General features: G+C 42.8%; 3 protein-coding genes across 3 annotated transcripts; 1 reads left to right on the forward strand and 2 right to left on the reverse strand.

Moving 5' to 3' along the window:
• The first annotated feature begins 1,182 nt into the window (after positions 1-1,182).
• Positions 1,183-3,780, forward strand: pdcd2 (programmed cell death 2). Its single transcript, XM_036546197.1, has 6 exons — positions 1,183-1,719; positions 1,888-2,127; positions 2,537-2,689; positions 2,808-2,908; positions 3,134-3,247; positions 3,357-3,780. The coding sequence occupies exons 1-6, from the start codon at positions 1,404-1,406 to the stop codon at positions 3,522-3,524; spliced, it is 1,092 nt and encodes a 363-aa protein (XP_036402090.1). The 5' UTR covers positions 1,183-1,403; the 3' UTR covers positions 3,525-3,780.
• A 492-nt stretch (positions 3,781-4,272) lies between these two features.
• On the reverse strand, positions 4,273-9,353 carry LOC118789681 (TATA box binding protein). Its single transcript, XM_036546198.1, has 8 exons — positions 9,273-9,353; positions 8,370-8,578; positions 7,563-7,894; positions 7,162-7,249; positions 6,724-6,815; positions 6,456-6,623; positions 6,224-6,318; positions 4,273-5,850 (listed from the first exon to the last, which is right to left on the reverse strand). Exons 2-8 carry the CDS (start codon positions 8,421-8,423, stop codon positions 5,771-5,773), a joined length of 909 nt encoding a protein of 302 aa, XP_036402091.1. The 5' UTR covers positions 8,424-8,578; positions 9,273-9,353; the 3' UTR covers positions 4,273-5,770.
• Positions 9,354-10,430: 1,077 nt separating this feature from the next.
• psmb1 (proteasome 20S subunit beta 1) lies at positions 10,431-13,987 on the reverse strand. Its single transcript, XM_036546797.1, has 6 exons — positions 13,809-13,987; positions 12,974-13,081; positions 12,451-12,532; positions 11,722-11,851; positions 11,189-11,295; positions 10,431-10,723 (listed from the first exon to the last, which is right to left on the reverse strand). Exons 1-6 carry the CDS (start codon positions 13,916-13,918, stop codon positions 10,538-10,540), a joined length of 723 nt encoding a protein of 240 aa, XP_036402690.1. The 5' UTR covers positions 13,919-13,987; the 3' UTR covers positions 10,431-10,537.
• Positions 13,988-19,401: the final 5,414 nt, after the last annotated feature.

The raw sequence follows: 19,401 nt of genomic DNA on the forward strand, positions 1-19,401 counted from the left end.
TTGGGATGGAGTTAAGAAGATTTAAAGAGAAGGACCTTCTTTTTTCGGAATAGCGTTACATTTTATCTGCACAAAGCTTTTCTTTCCAGTAAATCCTCTTGCATCATTTCTTGTTTGGGTAGAGACGTTGATCTCAGCGCCTTATGTCAGGGTAGTTTCACAGCAGTTGGCTAACATTAAGTCTCTGGCGAAAAATGAACAACACCACAATGTATTCGATCAGTATAAACCCAGATTCGTAGGCTAAACAATTAAAACTTCCTCGGATTTTTTTCAGTGACTTTACTGAAACATGAAATGTAGGTTAATTTTACCCCAATGGTGCGTCACAGGTTTGCACTTATTAAATCACCATGCCACTGTTTCCAATTCATTTCCAATAGGGTTTCTCAAGTTCAACCCACCTGTTTACTGAAAAATGTGGTGTCACCACACACGTAGGAGAATGAATATTATGTTGCCTTAGCCAAACATGGATGTCCAACTTTTATGGTTACTTGGTTATTCACTGACATATGCAGTCAAAACTGGGATTGTGCTTCAGGTGATGAAGAATGTGTCTAACTCTGTTCTCAATAAACATCATTACAAACGAACAAAATCCTCCAAGGAGAAGTCAAAAGCTACTTTCATGTGTTTCCAGTAGAGTATGTTCATTGGATCAAGGAGCTGTAATGGCAGGTGCTGACCATGGATGCTCAATATGTATTATCCCTTCCATTAGGAGCTAATCGACTGGTCCACGAGCAGGATGCAGGCCCTGACTTTTGCTTGAACTTCAGACAATCAAATTTGTCCATTCATACACTGGGAACAACATGGCTACCTGGTCTGATGTGTGTTTACTACCATTGTTATTATCAATCGCAAAGTCATTTGTGTTGTCTGGTCACTTCTGTCAGGTCTGCAGACTTGTAGTGTCTACTGAAATTAGCCCAGAAGTGGTCCACCTGAACCTGACAATATTGCAAACAACTCTTGAGGTCTACATCTGAGTAGACCAACTGGCGGTTGAGAGATTTCGTGGTTTCAGTTCGGCGAAAACAAAATGTAGAAAACCACATTAGTACAAAAGTAGCTGTTCAAATGTACGGAACAGGATGCAAGCGGAACGCTTTGTCGCAGCAGAATGTTGCAGTAGGGACACTATATGTTGAAGCGATCCGGTACCCACATGTGAGTGGCTTGTTTTCTTTCTATTCTACGCAAAGCAAGTGACAGGAGAAGCATTTGGACGAACAAACCTCTTGATCTTCCCAACTTGATTGAGCTGAACCGCAAACCAAGGAGGTCAGGCTGCGCAGATCCGTGAGGGCCGATCTATTTGTGCATGGCTTATCCTCTCGCCGCCTGTAAATAGATACCTTTTATGTTACAATTATATTTTATTTCTAGTAGACGTGATGGCAGGGAGTGAGAGTAGTACAGGTAAGGCCGAAACTGGGATTGTTCTTGGATTCTTGGAAGAAGCGGAGTCGTGGCAACTTCAGAGCGCTCAGTTCCCTAGTAAAGTTGGAGGAAAGCCGGCATGGCTCAGTCAGCTGGACTTACCAAGCCCTAAACAAATAGAATGTGAGACATGCCACCAGCCTTTAGCCTTTCTCTTGCAGGTTTACGCCCCGATCGTGGGGCAAGACAGAAGTTTTCACAGAACACTGTTTGTATTTTGCTGCAAAACGCCCACGTGCTATTCCCACAACGACAGCCGTTGTTTTAAAGGTAGGTTTCCTGCTACTGGGTCATGATTATCTATCTGGCATTGCATTTACATGACATGCCATACATTTGCACATACGAAGCAGACAGTTCGCTATGTTGTCGCAATCACCAGGTTTAATGTTATTTCATATGACTGTCAATGTGAAATTGACCCGTTTATCCTTCTAGTGTTTAGGAGCCAGCTGCCAAGAAGAAATGACTTCTACCCATACGACCCTCCACCCGACGAAAGCACAGGGGAGAATGAAAACGATTCGGATGTGTTACAGTCCGGAGTGAAACTTTGCCGGGTGTGCGGCTGCCTTGGTCCAAAGTCATGCTCGAGGTGCCACATCGCTAATTACTGCAGTAAAGAACACCAGGTCATAGACTGGAAAGCCGGACACAAAAGTGAATGCAGCAGTAATGGTGGGTATAGACGCTAGGACCGGAACAATATCAAGTGTGAAAAATACAGGTCTAATATTCTAGATTATAAGGATGCTGTGATTTTACGTGTTTCTCCATTACATTACTGGGATTTAGCAGACGCTATTATCCAGAGCGACTGTTCAGGTTACAATTTTTACATGTTAAACATTTACACAGTTGGATATCAGCTGAGGCCATTGTGGGTTAAGTACCTTTCACAACAGTACAGTAGCATTGCCCCTGTGGGGACTCGAACTAGCAACCTTTTAGTGATGAACCCCCTTAACCTCTGTGCTATGCTGCCATCCCAGTGTAGCATATTGTCTCTCATGACAGGCAATATCAAGTGCTTATCTAAAAGTATGATGCAACCAGGTAAAATGCATTCTTGACTTATGCACAACAGGGGCGTCCAACCCAGCTGGCAGTGTGGGTCAAGGATTCCTGTTTCCCGAGTATGAACTCGTCACCGAACCGGAGGAGCTTCCAGAGAAAGAGCAGCCACGTGGAGCAGACGAAGCACAGACGAACCTGGATTGCTCTTCCAGTGCAGCGGATGGTAAGGTCTAGATCCACTTACACAGAACTACTCACTGGTGTCCCTATAGAAGAGAGATGTGATCAAAGTCCTTCAGAAAGTCCACCGCCGTACTATAATATATACATGCTTCCCATAGTTCTGCAAGAGGAAGAACTGGAAGAAATGGCTATGCATGAGACTGAGGAGAATAAAGTGTTTCAGAAGTTTAAAGAGAGGACTGCACCAGAGCCTCATCAGGTGAAGTTTAAACACAGACAACTACACAACTAATGGAGGGAGGGGAGCGGGGCCGGTCTGTTCATAATAATATTACTAATAGTTTCTATGTAATTTGATACAATGGTCACATGTCGATCCGTTGCAGTTTGTCGAAATCAAGACCACTGTGCTATCGTGTGGTGTTTTTTAGGTAAAATTTAATAGCAACAAAAATATGAGCTAACAGCTTTCGTTTTGACTCAGGTTTTGCGATATTGCAGACGTGGCCCTCCGCTTTGGGTTTCAGCCAAAGGCATTCCAAACGCTGAAGTGATCCCGTGCTGCCCATGTGGGGCAAAACGCATCTTTGAGTTTCAGGTATTCGCAGTTTCTTTACTAGCGGTGTTTGAGTTTTGCTCTGGATGACATTTGACTGATCATTAAGGAGTCCTTGTGCTCACCTGGGTTTTGCCTCTCTCTCCCTTAGGTCATGCCTCAGCTGCTAAATCACCTGAAAGTGGACAGCCCTCAGGCCAGCATCGACTGGGGTACCCTGGCTGTGTACACATGTGAGGACAGCTGTGATCAAGGCCACAGATACTCCCCAGAGTTCATCTGGAAACAAGACTTCACAGGAGAGCAGCCCTCACTGTAACGTCTGGAACTGATGTCATTGTGACAACTCCATTGGCAGCCAATCAGACGCTTGACTGTATACCTGTTTCTCTAAGGGATAAATTCTCTTTCCCATTTTATACAAATGCAATGCCATGCAATACAGGAAAATTGGAACAATATATTTGTCTGTCCATAATGTGCTTGTAGTATCAAAATATACAGCCCTGTATCTTCCAAAGACATAACCAAGAACCAGGACATGCCCTCTCACAGCGGTAATTGTGGAATGTAAATCACAGGGCTAAAATTTATTATTTTAAAATAATAGCTAAAGTGAACTCCATTCTAAGGACAAAAAACCAGGGGTATATGTACTCAAGAAGGGACAGTTTATTTTACAATTCTGTTATTCCATGATGATCACAAAAATGTATTAAAGTCAAATGCAGAATGTTTCTATAGAAATGTTTGGCATAAACATATGCAGATCAACATGAATTTTTAAGGATTTTAATTGCTAATTGGTTTTAACTGCTAAAATTCCCCTTAAATGAGCTACTCTGAAGAGAAGATTGTGAAGCAAAATATTTTTCAGATGCATTACTTTTTATCTGTGGCAACATTTGCGCATACTCTGTCATGAACCCCACTGACCAACAACTGAATGGTGATTAATATGAGCGACAGTGAATTTATGAATTTATTAATATATGCATATTGGACTCTATGATGAACGAACTGACTAATAGGATACATGAACTGGCTAATAGGATGCATTTTTGCTAGATGCCAGTGAAGGAATAAAAGTAAAAAAATCTTTTGAAACAGATTTGGGTCATTTTCAGTGACCTTTCAAGGGCAGGTGAATAGTTGAATTTTACAGATGAAAATATTTTGATGGAGCGTAAGAATACTGTTCTGCTGATTCAGACAATTCAGAGTTATGGTACGAATAGTTTTGGTATGAATATGGTATGGTATGGTATGAATAGTTTTGCTACGTTCACTCTACTTTTACATGCACTGAAAAGAAAAAATCAAATTTCATTGGCATAAGATACTGGCATGAAGTAATTCTGCTTGAAGAGAGAGCAGAAGCAATTTGACCTATAGCAGTGTGAGCCTGAATATGTCACACAATGCAAACATTCCATCATTTCACAGTCGTCTGCTTTAAAAAAAATCTCACCTACCTTTAGGAATACATCTTAGTTAAAATGTACAGTCTAAATCTTTAAGGGTGGCAACATTTTATAAGTATGGCGCTATTGTAAGCATATTAAGAGATGTGACATGACAGTAGTATTTCTGTATGAGATAACAGGTACGAAAAGACAAATTTAATTATACACAATATTGCAAAGTCACTCATATACACCAGAAATGTGAGATAAATCAAATGGCATTACAGTAATAAAAGTGCTTCTGAGCGTGAGTTTAATAGCAAATATTGTATAAAAATTAGAATTTCAGTGGAGTTCAGCTGAGCCTGGAAATTTGGATAATACTTTCAGAATTTCAAAGTCAACTATAAATTGCTAAAAATATCACACAATATACTTAAACACCACAAACTGAATAAATAAAAGATAAAAGGAGGACTTAAAATGCCAATATTCCCTTCCACTGTAACTTCCCTTGTTAGAATTTATGCAAGTTATGGTTTCAAAACCATGTATTGCGTAGCATTTTTACTTAAGTTGGGTGCTTAGGTACTCTGCTGTATAAAACAAATTGATCAACTTGATCTTTTGAATGAAGTACAATGTAAAATCAACAAACTGTAATATTCAGCTTGCACTATACCTACACCAGGCTGGCTGGACTATGTTCACTTATATGAAATTCTTTACACATGTAAACAAAAAAAAACAGTAAACAAAGTTAACCTTCCAATCTCTGAAGACAGGTGTGCCCATATAAGGAATGTGTGGAAAACAAACTATCCAAAATGCCTGGGGAACAGGGAACAGATGAGTTTAAAATGAACATTCTAAACTTTAAAATATACGTTAGGAGATCATTTTTTTAAGAACAAAAATAAAACAGCATTTCAGTGTCTTTGCTTTAGGAGCATCAAAAAAGCGTCATTTAAAACATAAAAGTTGATGATATAAGTCATAAGTGAATTTAACACCACAGGGGAGGAAGAAGGCTGTTCCACGTCCCTAGTAGTTCCATCTGTACAGCCGGTCCCTCCACAAGACTGGCCAGAGCACAGATAACTGTGGCCAAACACAGCTTAGTGATGAAAAAGCGATATAATGTCCTTCAGCAGACCGATTATGTTGTCTTCCTGAATCCTTTTAAAATAGGGTAGATGTTTTCAAATGCTTCATAGATTTCTGCTCTGACCTTTGCACCTGGAAACATATGTTGAAAAAGTTTAGTCTTCTGTCACTAAAAAAATTCTAATTCTTCTTAAAATAGCTTTGGCTGTCCATTTTATTGACCCACAATTTCTACATACAGATGCACCGGCATCAATTATTACACCCCACCCTAGGGCACAATACTGCCCTTGGACCCAGCGAACAGGAAAGTGGGCCTGGCTTCAGGAAGTTAGCCCTGCACCATGCCCCTTCGAGGCCCGAGGGACAGTGGAAACACAAGGCATGAATAAGCCTTGGCACGCCAGGGTCCAGCCCAGCAGTGTAAATGCAGCGAATGAGCAGATGAATTACGGTGCCCAAATATTTAAACGAAGCCCTTTCACCACACAAAACCTTCACTCACCTGTCAGTACAACTTTTCCAGACACAAATATTAAGAGCACAATTCTGGGCTTGATCATTCTGTAGATTAATCCTGGAAACAACTCGGGTTCATAGCTGAAAAGAAAGAGACATACATTAAGGAGACATACATGTCATCCCTCAATTTAATTTGATGTAAGTAAACCTGGTTGTAGACAGTGTAGCAGTAGATACTACATTACATTCAATAATATATCAGGCCCGGTCCATACCTGCTGAACTGCTGGTGTGTTAGCACCAGACCCTCCAGTCGAATGGGGAATTTGACATCACAGCTTCCCACCATGTTCTGAATCTTGAAGTCCAGGAATTTAGCAGGGAAACCCAGCTTCTGGACCACTCTGGCGTACTTCCTGGCTGCCAGGCGGGACTGCTCTTCACTAAAAGAACAGACCACACGTAAAACAACACGAAATGCATATTTGTGGGCTTTTCTCTTCAATGCATGAAAAGTAAGGACATGGAGGACCACACACTGACCTCTTGGCTCCAGTGCAAACCATCTTCCCTGAACTGAAGATGAGTGCCGTTGTTCTTGGTTCTCGTATTCTCATAATGACGGCAGCAAAACGCTGTAAGGCAAAGCGTTGACAGAGGTGGCTTAAGGGATCTCTCATCATGAAAATTATCTCCCTGCCAAAACCTATCATCATCAAAACTCCATTATCTGCTACTTCAGATTTACGTGTGCAAACTGCAGAGGAAAAGGAGGATTCTGATCCCTTTAACTGGCACCTATGTGCAGTATGCCATACCTGTGCTGTATTACCAAACTGAAAGTTATGAACATGTACTGTTATACCTGCAGTCATAGATGCAGATAGACAAGATAAAAAAAGAAGAAATCGCCACTCTCTGTTCAGTATGCCTTTATTTCTAGTTTTATTTTAATGCCGATTTATTTTAATTTGTACTTACCTTGGGATTGTACTCAGCGTTTCTGGCTCGCAGGGCTATTGTTTTCAGATCCAGTTTGCAGCCCAAGTTAACAGTAGATACAATATTCCTGCAGAAAGCAGAAAGCACACAAACACACAATGAAATCTTGCAAAAGAAACACAAGCTTTGATAAATATCACTCATTCCATGGGAATCCATTTTTCCCAGTACTCTCACAACATGAACAATATTATATGTGCTCAGTGGAGACTGAATAAATTTTTAAAAAGTATATGGAACTTTTGGGGAACATGTAAGAATACGGCACTGATAAATAACAGCTGACATTAGGCAATGGATCCAGAGACTATTTCCTCCAAACTCCAAACTATTCAGGCACACTTCAAAAGAGCGACTCGCTGCATTCAAACCAAACTCACTGAAGTTGTGGGACGATGCCGGAACTCTCAGAGGCGGGCGTGGCGGGGGTGATGGGGGTCATGGGGGTGAGGGGCGTGGTGTAGAGCGGGGTGTTTCCGGGCAGCGCTGTGGTGGTCACAGTCTGGGAGTGGTAGAGCTGCGGGGTCTGCCCAGAGACTCCCGGGACGCCACCCTGCTGGGTTGTGGCCTGCTGTTGCTGCTGCTGCTGCTGCTGCCTCTGCTGCTCCTCCAGCAGGGACAGGCTGTTGGAGCTCTGCACGGGCTGGGGGGTCAGCCCGGTGCCATAGGGCATCATGGGGCTGAAGATTGGGAGGCCAGGAGTCATCGCTCCCTGTTGGGCACACAAATGATGTAGTAACTGAACACTGTTCTGAACTTCCTGCTCTCCAAAACTCCTACGCCAAATGGGCTCTGAATGCCAAGAGCACATTATCATGCAGTCATTTTGGGCTAGTTCTGGCAAAGAGACATGCACATAAACATTACTAAAATTTGGTATCAGTCAAGGTCAAACTACACAATTCCATTTCTGCTAGAAAAAAGTCTGTTACACTGGAATAGTACTCCAGTTGGACAGGTATGGGTATCACGTGACAACCTTTGTAGTAGTATGAAAGATAATGAAAAATAAATGATGAATGAATGAATTCTGGATTAAAATGTGGACTGATGGTCTCTTTTATTATGTTTTAGTCTGATTTTACTGTTTAAATGTAATCTTTTAGTAATCACCTCCCAAAAGTTTTGAGCTGAACACTGAACAGGTTTCCCGGCCTGCTAATTAATGCTATAAATACATGACTCACCTGCGGGGATGCCAACCCCTGTGCGAAAGGAGGTAAGCTGTTGTTCTGCTCCATGCCTTCAGCTTCTGAAGCTGAACAGTGATATGCTCAGGAACACGCAGTGCCTCTGTCTTGTCTGTATTTAACGTCGCAATAGCGGAATCTCAGCACGGCCAGTGGACGCAGCCGCAGAATGTGGAACCGATTCCTGGCGCTGAAGCTGAATCAAGCTGCAGGAAAACAAACATTTGCCTGTCATCATTGTCCAATTTTACGCGTTGTCTTACCTGGTCATGAGATCAAGCTAGACATTCAGGGAAAAGTACAGCATATGAAGATTTTTGTAAATTAAACCTCCACACTGGCCACTATTTGCTTTATCGCAGCACACAGTAAGTTTTTTCAGTTGCTTGTTAGCTTAGCTTAGCTAACAAGCAAATAACAACTCGAACCGACACCAACAGAACGATAGCAATCTGCATTTTTCCGGAATTGACAAAACGTAATTATGTGATTTCCAGACGATTTGTTAACTAATTTCATTTTCCTCATAAGAGAGATCCCGGCTATATTTTGAAACCATTAAACAGTCAAACAACACTGAAAATTGCACATTTTCCTAGCTAGCTAACTTGGGCCAAAATGAAACAGCAAACAACTGAAAGACGGACACATGTGAAACTTTTAAAGTTAATTTCTCTCCTGCCAAGGCGAAATGCAGAAAACGTCTGAGTTATTACATTTAAGATATGGAGCCGATGTGTGCAGGTTGCTAATGCTAGCTGACATAACCAACCATGGCTGCCGGCGGGACAATTTCAGTTTTCACTACGAGACAGCTAAGATAGAAAGCTAGCAATACATTCTGGGCGACGTTTCACACATGGAAAATACACCAATTTGCCTTCCTTATTCTTTTCTTACCGGGGTTTCAGGCCAAAGCAATCTCTTAAAGAAAGTCGCAAAAGATGCACTCTGACTTGTACATGCTACCTATGAGCGACACCGCACTACTGCTTCCGGTGTTACCAGACCAAATCACGGATGTATCCTCAGCCGCGACAACATCACGTGAGCTCGCAGAGTCTGCCTAGTAAATACACACTCCCGATCGTATTAGGTGCAAATGAAAGGAGGATTGGTTTAATCATCTTGGCTTTTAAATGCACAATAAAAAGGCTTTTTGTACTTGTCTTGCAAGAAAGCCACGGCCTCTGTGGTCCATCTTAGCTTCACAACTAAAAATAACGGTATTGTTGTGCTCATATTTTATATTGCTCAAACGTGAAAATAACCCAACCGTATGTAAACATTTTATAAGATATCCGATTATGTTTAGATGAAAGTGGATGCTGAAATCTGATCTGATAGATTATTTCCTTGTTAGATTGGCTGCGTTTCCCCCCTGCTAGACTAGTTCTCATTTGTATTCCCCATCGAGGACGTTCATAGCAACGGACGGGTTTAGCTACCCGTCTATACAATTAAAAAAATTAATGCAAGTGTTTAAATGAGCAAAATTATAATTCGTCATAATTCTTAAACAATGGACACGTTGAGAATTGGACTTTTCCTTACCAGGAACAAATCTTCAACAACTAAAACTGGGGAGGGGGGGCTAACGTAGTAAACCGCCTTAAAATGGCAGTTAGTGATCAGTGATGCGTGCACAGCCCCCACGAAAACAAATTGAATTCAAACCAACAGGAAAGGAAAAAAAACTTACACAGTATATCCACAGGACTAGGACTAGAAAATGGCGACTCCGACAGAAAAGTTTCTCAGCGTCTTGGCTTGGCTCGGCTCATGCTAGTGTTGCTTTCTTTGATTTCCCTCCGCTGCTAGTTTGCGTCTCTTAACGGTTTTGCTGTTCTTCATCTGCCTCTGGTGCCCCCATATACTCTCCCCTTGACCCCTGCGACCCCCCCTCCCCCCAATCATTATGCACTACATTTACCTTTATGGATTTTAACAGGCTACAAAATAAATAAATAAATGAATAAATAACCTGGGGAATTAACGAAGGGAGAAGAACAAATTACACTGAACAGGTTTAATTTCAATCTCTTTTAATTAGGGTGTAAAAGAAAATAACAGTATTATAACAACTAGAGCAGAAAAACAAATCTGGAGCCTCACACGTTGAGGCAGACTGGGAGAAGGCCATACAGGGCGTGGCAAGGCGGGGCTCAGTCTCTCCTGAGCGGGACAGTGTCCTCCTTGATGCCGTCCTTGGTGACGATGCAGAGCTTGAGGGCGTCGCCAGTGTACACGTCTCTCTCCGCGGCCGAGATGAAGACGTCCTTCACCAGCTGCACGGCCTTCTCCAGGGTCAGTGGCACGTGCTGCACGTTCTCCATGTTCTTGAACCCAATCTGCCCTCAGCAGAAAAAAAGAGCCAAGCATTCAGATCCATCAAAAAAACTACTGAGGGAGTGGAGCCCAATTAAACACGTCTATGATGCTACTTTACTGTACCTCCTAACATATCAATAGAAAGTCTGATTAATCTGGAAATCTATAATAGTTTTGAGCTAGACAATGTAAGATTGTCCTCCTGTGCAAACCATACAGCAGAAGAACCTCTGGTAGAGTGGATTAGAGCATTCTGGAAACATGCTATCTTGTGCAGTGGTTCCATCACCCAGTAAAAAAAAAAAAAAAAAAAAAAAAGAATGCCCCAAATGCTGAATTCCACCATGTTCAGAGCAATGAATTAACCTCTTTAAATCTTAAACTGTGCTGCCCTCTGGTGGTATTCTGCTTTAAACGTTCCACACTGCCATGGTAGTAGTGAGCTGTGCAGGTGTATCTAGTGCGGAGAATGGACGGTTCTGTACCTGGTTGTCGAGGAGGGGCTGCAGCATGGCACTGGCTGATCCCCCAGCTTTGTAAGTGTCTCTCTGGTAGGAGCCCACAGGGTCAAAGCTATACACTGCTCCCCGACCTGGAGAGACCAACGCGTTTTTTTTTTTAAACTTAGCACTGCAGACTCAATGGTTTACGGCACTCATCTTGACTGCAGGCTGAGCCCTGTAGTGCACTGCAAGACGTGCGCTACGAACAGCAGCCATTGGTTTCGCGTGTGAGCACTGGAGGCTTGTGTTCGTCCTGCTTCAGCACTCCAAGCGTGGCTGCAGAGGCTGCTGCACTGTGACAAGCCTAATGGCTTTAACTTAACTTTGCACGAGGGGAGGCTTTTAAAGCACTGTGCTCACAAATCACACCAGAACGTGTGTCAGCTGAAAGCACAGAAAGTTTCATGCCAAGAGGAGCCCAATCAGGCTTGTGGTTTTTGCCTCTTGAATATAGAACGCATTTTGAATATATGACACAGAGACCAAACTGCCAGATAAGGACGTGTCAGACATACCCTCCTCATCCAGACCGCCGATGATGTTGTAGACGTAGTAAGGAAAGAAGCGGCGTCCATACAGAATGGTAGACAGCATGGCTGCTATGGCACCACTTGTCATGATCTTGTTGTTAGAGTGCTTGTACATCTAAAACAGAGGATCTTGTTTTAGCATATAAACAAGAAAAAAAAACCTCTTCAATAATGGTAAAGTGACACCTCATGGTGCATTTCATAAATCCTTCATTGTTTAGACTGATATGGTACCCGTTAGCTTCACAAAAATTCCAGCAAGCCTCAGATGAGGTACAAGACTCTAAGCATGCAAAGACAAGTATGAGCCTTGGTGTTGCTGGAATGAAAGGTGATGGGTGTCATGTGCACAGTGTGAAGGGTGCACTCTCCACCTCAAACTCCATCTCAGGTGTACAGCACCCACCTGTGGTTATTCTGTATTTGATTTTGGACATCAAGTTGTAACAGGTATTATTTCTCATGGATTTATGTCTCAAAACCCTCTGTTGTCACCATGAAAGAATTCATGATAAATACGGATATTCTTTGTTCTCACCAAACATCACCAACATTCAGGATACAATATCAATCTCTTTCGGCGGTTTCTACAAATTTCCTGGTGTACACCTACGTAAGGACTGGTGTTATCGTGCCCTGAAAATTTTAGAATGATTATGACTATTACAGTGATTATTCGAATGCAGCCAGAGGCATGCAGAACACCTATCCCACCTTTAGTCTAGCATCAATGATTTTGGTTAGGGTGAGGCAGTCTCCATGGAAACCACTGCAGCCAATGACTGTCTTGTCTGTACTGCAAGAAATAAAACACAATAGATGGTATTACGATACATTGCAAAATAACAACATTAAGGGGGTGCAATATAAAGGGAAAGATGAAACCCTTGCTGATCGTGCATGTATGTGAGGACAACTTGATGATTCACCCAGTAACAGACAAAATTCAGACATTTCAGAATATTTTGAGTAAACTGCTGATAAAGTAGCAAACCATTGTTACTGTACACTCTGTGTTTGATGACCCCGCTTTTAAGTATGTAAAAATTTATATATGGATCCATGTTTCCATTATTTGAAAATGAAATATGAACTGATCGCTATTCAATGGAATACAGTTAAATACACAGTTTTATCACCTCTATAAGTCTGTGCAAAACCAAAAACACACATGTCTGTGTCGCTGCTTAGACAATACAGAGCTTTGGGGATACGAATAGCAAGTTGTAACACTCACAGTTTGTAGCATTTCGGTGAATCCCGGCAGTGGATGGAGTATCCTTCGCTCAGCCTGGTGTCCGAGGCCACGATGGCAAAGTCCTCACCAGCCACCGCCAGGACAGTCCTACGGTAGAAAAGACATCCTCCACACTTTTATCTGTCTTACCAAAGGTAATGTCCTGCTGTCAGTCATAAACGAATACAGTGTTGACATGTGCTGGGACAAACATTGTGTTGTGTCTAACATAAACATTTTGATTAACGTTATAGCTAACTATATTTTAGCAGTTAAAACTATTTATTGTGCAAATACTGAAACGCAGAGAGTAGCAACTACGAGTACGATGAAGGAATGACTTGTCAAACCTATATGTAAACGGGCTAATCAAACTAAGACAGCACTTGCATTTTCATTACTGAAACCTTTTTCCCAAGCTTTCAATAACTATTAGGGATACAATACATTTGGCTAACTAATGCCACCAGCAAAAGAGAACAGGAGATTTCTTGCTCCATCCTGTCAATAACGTTAGTTTACGGCAGACAGCATTGCCTTCCCGATATTAGCTAGCGCGTTAGCTAGGAAAATGAAACTAACAGCTAGCTAATAAGATAAAGACTTAAAGCAACCAGAGAAAGGTATACACGCATAACCTGCGTAGGTTATTAACTTTGGAGGTTTCACTGGAACACATCTAATGTAATGTAATCTATTATAGTACAACTAGTTAGCTTGCAGTACAATGCTGCATTAGCTGCAAGCTAAATTGTGAGGCCAGCTAGCTAGCTAACACTAGTTAGCCATTCACCGGCTGTTATTAGTACAGTGCTTTAATTTCTACTTCACTTACCCTCCGTTAAATGCATACGGTGAGAATTTGTGCTGTACGGGCCCCGTGTAGTGGTACTCCTTCATCTTCCCGTGCTCCCCGCTCATTTGTGCCGACATCATCGTGTCCATTGTAGGAAATATAACCGGTGGCCACTGAACTGAAAGTCGCTGCCTCACTGCAATATGGCGGCCAGGAAGTGGAAGTTGTTTCTATTTACACGGATCTAATGTCGCCCTCTAGAGGCAGTAAAGGGCTACTGGGCTTCTCACACCGGGGGATTCCAGCGCTTAGCTTGGGAGCTAACCAAAACAAGTTTGAGCGCAAGTAAAAGCAATTTCATGCTACATGTCTTAAGACATGGTCTTGCATGTCAGATGGGCTCGTATCCAGTTTCAAACGATGATGAGACATTATGGTCTACAAAGTGCCGTAGAATGCCTCTATGGCGCTTGTATCACTGAATTACTAAAAGTATTGAACTATCAAGTGTAATCACGACATATAACTCCGTATAATCGTTGTAAACTTCCACCGACGGAGAAGTCACTGAGCTTCAGCAAGTGTCATTGATATTCTCTCCTACGAATACAGAGTGACTGTTGAAATAGGGTTTCTCACAAATTTCTCACATTGTAGATGAAGTGCGTTGTAATGTCGAAGGTCATTATAATTACAAAGATCACTGTGTAGTGTTGGCTGGAACACATCGCACAAAGTACCAAATTTGATAGGTGGGCTCTTGTTGAATATGGTTAGCAATTTGTCTTTTGCAATGTGCCGTATGCTTTGGATGGAGAGCAGTAGCTTTTGCCAGCACCTACCAGCTGCCGGTCAGTTTCCCCTGCTCTGCTGCAGCCCCAAATAAAACCTGAACTGTTCAAAATGTGGAGATGATGGTCGTCCTCTGTGGACCAACCTCAGTTTTCCTACATCACCCGCCCATAAGTGGAGACTGGAGTTTGTGGTACAAGGTTGAATCTGTGTTTCCCTCCAGTCCTACAGTGGGCGGTGGTTTGGCACTTTGCCTGTTGAATGCAGATTTCCATCCAACCCACTGATTACAGAGATATATACTCAGAAATGTTAAATGGGGGAAAAGCAATGTCAAAGTCTGATGTTGGTTTTCCTCATTTTGCCATGTTTTTTGTCATCACCCCACACTCCCTTTGCTCACTGCTTTGATTGTTGCTTTTCTAATTATATATTCCTTTTCCTCTCTATGTCTTCCTATTCTTCATCTAACATTTGTTTGGAACAAATTACTCATCACCTTACACATAAAGTAATCACATCCACGGGATGAAAAGTTTAGCCTTTTGCATCAGTGAGAGGAAGGGACAGAGAGACAGGATAGCAGAATGGCAGCAGGGGACAGCCATGGCTCCCAGCTGTTTAGGCAAGTAACTACATATTACAGGTAAAGTACCTCACTTAAAACTGTAACATTGGTGACTACTTCTGAGATTTAACCTGAACACATCCAGGTTTAATTTTAATTTGAACCCACTGTTATGTGCTGTATTAATCACATTACATATCAAAGACACTGTATACATACACAAATAATGATCTGAGAAAGAACTCCGATTGTCTGATTGATTGACGTCAGGAAAATACAAATGAGAGTTAATTCCACTCTAAGTGTACAGTGCCATTCATGATGGTTATATGACAATTAGAGATATTTTACATATCCACTCCATGCTCATTATCATGAATGCCTGGTCTGAATTAAAATATGAAAGCATCCTCTGCTGGTATGGTCTACTTTCTCATGCCACCCGATGAGATGGAGACATCCTGACAGGCAGAGAGGATCAGCAGGAAAAAGCCACAGAATTATAACATTCTACATTGATTCAGCAGTGTACATAACTGATGGGTCCATGGGTGATAGACAGTAAATCTGGAGCCTGTGACCTTTAACAATTGCAGTGAGTATCATTGGGCAGTAGAGGGCGATATATATTCAGTATCCCTTACAACAGTTGAGTAAGTTGTTACTATATACATCTTTAGTACCAAAACAACAACTTTTTACTGTTCAAAATCAGCAGCCAACATATACTTTTTCTGATACATAAAACAATGTGGTTAAATAAAAAAACTCATATTACAAGCAGAAGGTAACAGTCAGCCTGAGCTGACGCTGTTGCTCATTTAACTTGAATGGATACACTTCTCTTCTCTTGTGCTAGAAGCAGCTCTGGATAAGAGCATCTGCTAAATGAATGTAATGTAATGTAATGTATAAAATATCTAGTGAATTGCTCCACTGGCATTAATGATGGAAATCCTGACCCCCTGACAGGGATTATCAGAAAACGCACACATATACCACATACACATATGCACGTATATATACACATATATACATATTTGCTCAGGCTTCAATTATTATATTAATATTATACTATTATTATTATTCAAAGAGAGATGGGCTAAATGAATCTTCAATCAAGTGTGCGGGTTGTGAAATCTCTCACTTTAAAATAATATTGTAACCCAAGGATTTGACAAAACCCCTGTATTTGCAGTTGGCCAAGATACTATTTCAAATGCTTCACTATCAACAGTTGGATTAAATGTTAAGGCTTCACTATCAATGGTTAAATTAAAAATATATACCAGTCTCTCCTTCTAATGGTTTGAGAAAGTGGGGGTGCTTGTGGGGATGGCCGTCCAGATGAGGTGTGGGAACCTGAGTGGAGCGTGGGATGGCTGGAGGGAGTGGGGGAGGGGTTTGGGGGCAGGGGGGTGGAGAAATTGGGTGGAGTGAGGAGTGAGGGGGAGGCATGGAGACTGAGGGTGGTCAAGCGAGAGGGAGTTGGGGGTGGAGCCAGAGAGTTTTGAAGGGGAGGAGGGGGTTGAGTGAGAGGGGGTGGGGGCTGAGAGGAGAGGTGGAGGGTGGGAGAGTAGGGGGTTGAGGGGGATTGGGGTAGAGGGGGGAATTGGGGGGGGGGCAGATCGGGTGGGAATCGTCTCTTCCTTTGCTGACTCAGTAGCCCTTTGTTTGGATTCCAGCAGCTGATGTTCAGAAACACCAAAGCCTGCGCTCACATGAAAGCAAAAATAAATGTGACACCAGAGATATAAGCAATGATGATACCTGAACCCTGAGTCTGAAATCAGCCGCAAACACCAGCTGCACAATCACGCCAACACACCAACCCAGAAAACCAATTCATTCGCCAAGCTCTTATTATGCACAAACCCACATGCCACCCTCCAGCTCCTCCAGATGAGAAATTAGACATCCAATCACGATTTCAGAAAAGCCCAACTCCGGTCTCGTTAGCATATGCTGAACTTTTAAAATATATTTACTCAGTTTGGGGGGATTAGGAGAGGACAGGTTTCCCACTCCCCCCGTCAGGGTGGGATCAGCTGGGAGCGGAGATGGATTCTGCCCTGGGGGATTAGAGCGTGGAGTCTATGACTATGGGACACTGCCATCTGCCAGGGGGCACATTCATACACTGTGCAGAAGGCCACGGCATTTGTTTATTCAAATGGACATCTTAACTTTCCCAGGCCAGCGTGACCCTAGCGACCGGCCCAAAGGAAGCACTGCCTGTGGGGCGAGGAGATGGGGCAGAAAGGCAGGCGGATGGTAATTACCGCACAGAGGAGCCCCCCCTTGCCCCCCCCAACCCCCACCCCCCACCTCACAGCGACTGTGGGTGTGATGTGTGGGGAGACGGGCTGAAACTGATTGATAAGGCATGAGGGGACGGCATGGGGGGGTCGGGGGGGCACACGCTGGTTGCCGGGCCAGCATGCGTGTGCCTTGTCATCTCCCCCGAGACCAGGCCTGCTGTGGGCGCAGGGCCCTGGGAGAATGGGGCGGTGCGCATTGTTCGGGGGCGAGCTGCTTTATTAGGCCTGTCCCAGGCCTCGGCACCGCCACCACCATAAGGCCGGATCACAATGGGAAGACATGTGTCTCGCTGCCAAATAAAGGCTGATATTGAATAAAGATTTTGGCCGACCGTCTTACCATTTCAAATGAACTTGGAACTGGTGGTACTTCATAATGTCCCAGGACTGCAATGCAGGGACAAAACATTTGGTCCACAATGACTTTATGGTTTAGATCAGCTGGTGGGACAGCATTTTGGGCTACGCCAAGCCCAAGCCATTGATACCCTCAGCTGTCATATGAACAATATGAAGCACAAATGTTACCTTTTCTTTGGTCATCGATCACTGCCTGAGAATGAAATCTCATTGACATCTGGGCCCGGTTGTCTCCTCTAATTCCATGCCGATGTTTACCACACATACTACTTCATAGACTTCTTCAGATATCTCACTACGTTCCAGAGCTTGCAAACCTGGAAAGAAATCTAGGTGTAATTTCACAAACACAATCTGAAGTTGAGCAGAAGCTTTTGTCAAGTCAACTAAAAGGGATCCATTAAAACAATTCACAATCTCCTGCCCACCACTTCTACTCCGTGGAGAGTTACGGAGAGTACCGTTAAGCCTAATGACAAACCCAAGAGCCAGCGCTGCAAATGGTAACTGTGACGACAATCAGCGTGAGACTGAAGAGAGTAAAGAGGGGCAGGTGTTTCTGTGGAGGAAGCGGCTGACTCTAATGACGAGACACCTGCAGAAGGCGCATTAAGTGCACCGAGCTCACTAGCTACACTGGCATTTATGAAATATACATTTCCAGCTGGGTTCTAGGCAGAACTAAGCCCTGAAGATGTCTTTCTGCAACATAACTTCAGTTTGCTAAAAAAAAAAAGTCAATCAGTTGCTTTTTTCTGTATTTTAATTAACCTATGCAAAATTAGAATGAATTGAATTAGAACGCAGTTTGCACCGCTGACCAAAGCTGGGAAACAGTTTATTTCAGATGGGTTTATTAAGTCATCTGAGCACTGTTGACAGTCTTCATCAATAGCTTGACATTTTTAAAATGAAATTTATGTGTTAAATTATGTCTCAGGCCTCTGGTGATGCATGGTGTGATCAGTGCTCCTCTATGGCCTGACTGCACAGTGAAATACAGACAGCAATACCCATCTGTTCAACACTGGGATGTCATGAAGGTGCTTTACCTCGTCTCTGATCAGAGGTGTGTGAGAGTGTTGCGTGGAATAAACGTGCTATAAAAGCAAGATTTAAGGCAGGCTGGCGTTTGACATCCTTTTGCTGGACTCTTGAGCGCAAAGCCTTTGTCTGTAGTAACCAGCTGCCCGGAGCGGGAGCGTGAGAAAGCTCATTACAATGCAGGAGCCCCCAGACGTGATCATGACATAGTCAGGACAAAATAAATTAAAGATATATGCCTTTCTGCTTTAAGATGAGGTGTCCTGCACACGTTCGACAAATATGAAGAAAGCTGAATCTGTAATGTACCAGTATAGCAGTATAGCGTTTCATGCTAATCATCAGTTTGCATTCAATGCATAACAACGCAGAGTGCATTAATCAGTCACAGCTACATTCTCTGCCAATGTTTTGTTTAATGATTGCTGTATTTAATTGTATATTAAATTCTGAAGAAGATTAAACTGAGCTTGATGGGTCTGGGGAATAGGTGTGGCGTATAGGTGTGTGGGATGGGTGTGGGATATACGTGTGGGGTGGGTATGAG

This window comes from Megalops cyprinoides, chromosome 15 (assembly GCF_013368585.1).
Source record: "Megalops cyprinoides isolate fMegCyp1 chromosome 15, fMegCyp1.pri, whole genome shotgun sequence".
Classification (NCBI taxonomy): domain Eukaryota; kingdom Metazoa; phylum Chordata; class Actinopteri; order Elopiformes; family Megalopidae; genus Megalops; species Megalops cyprinoides.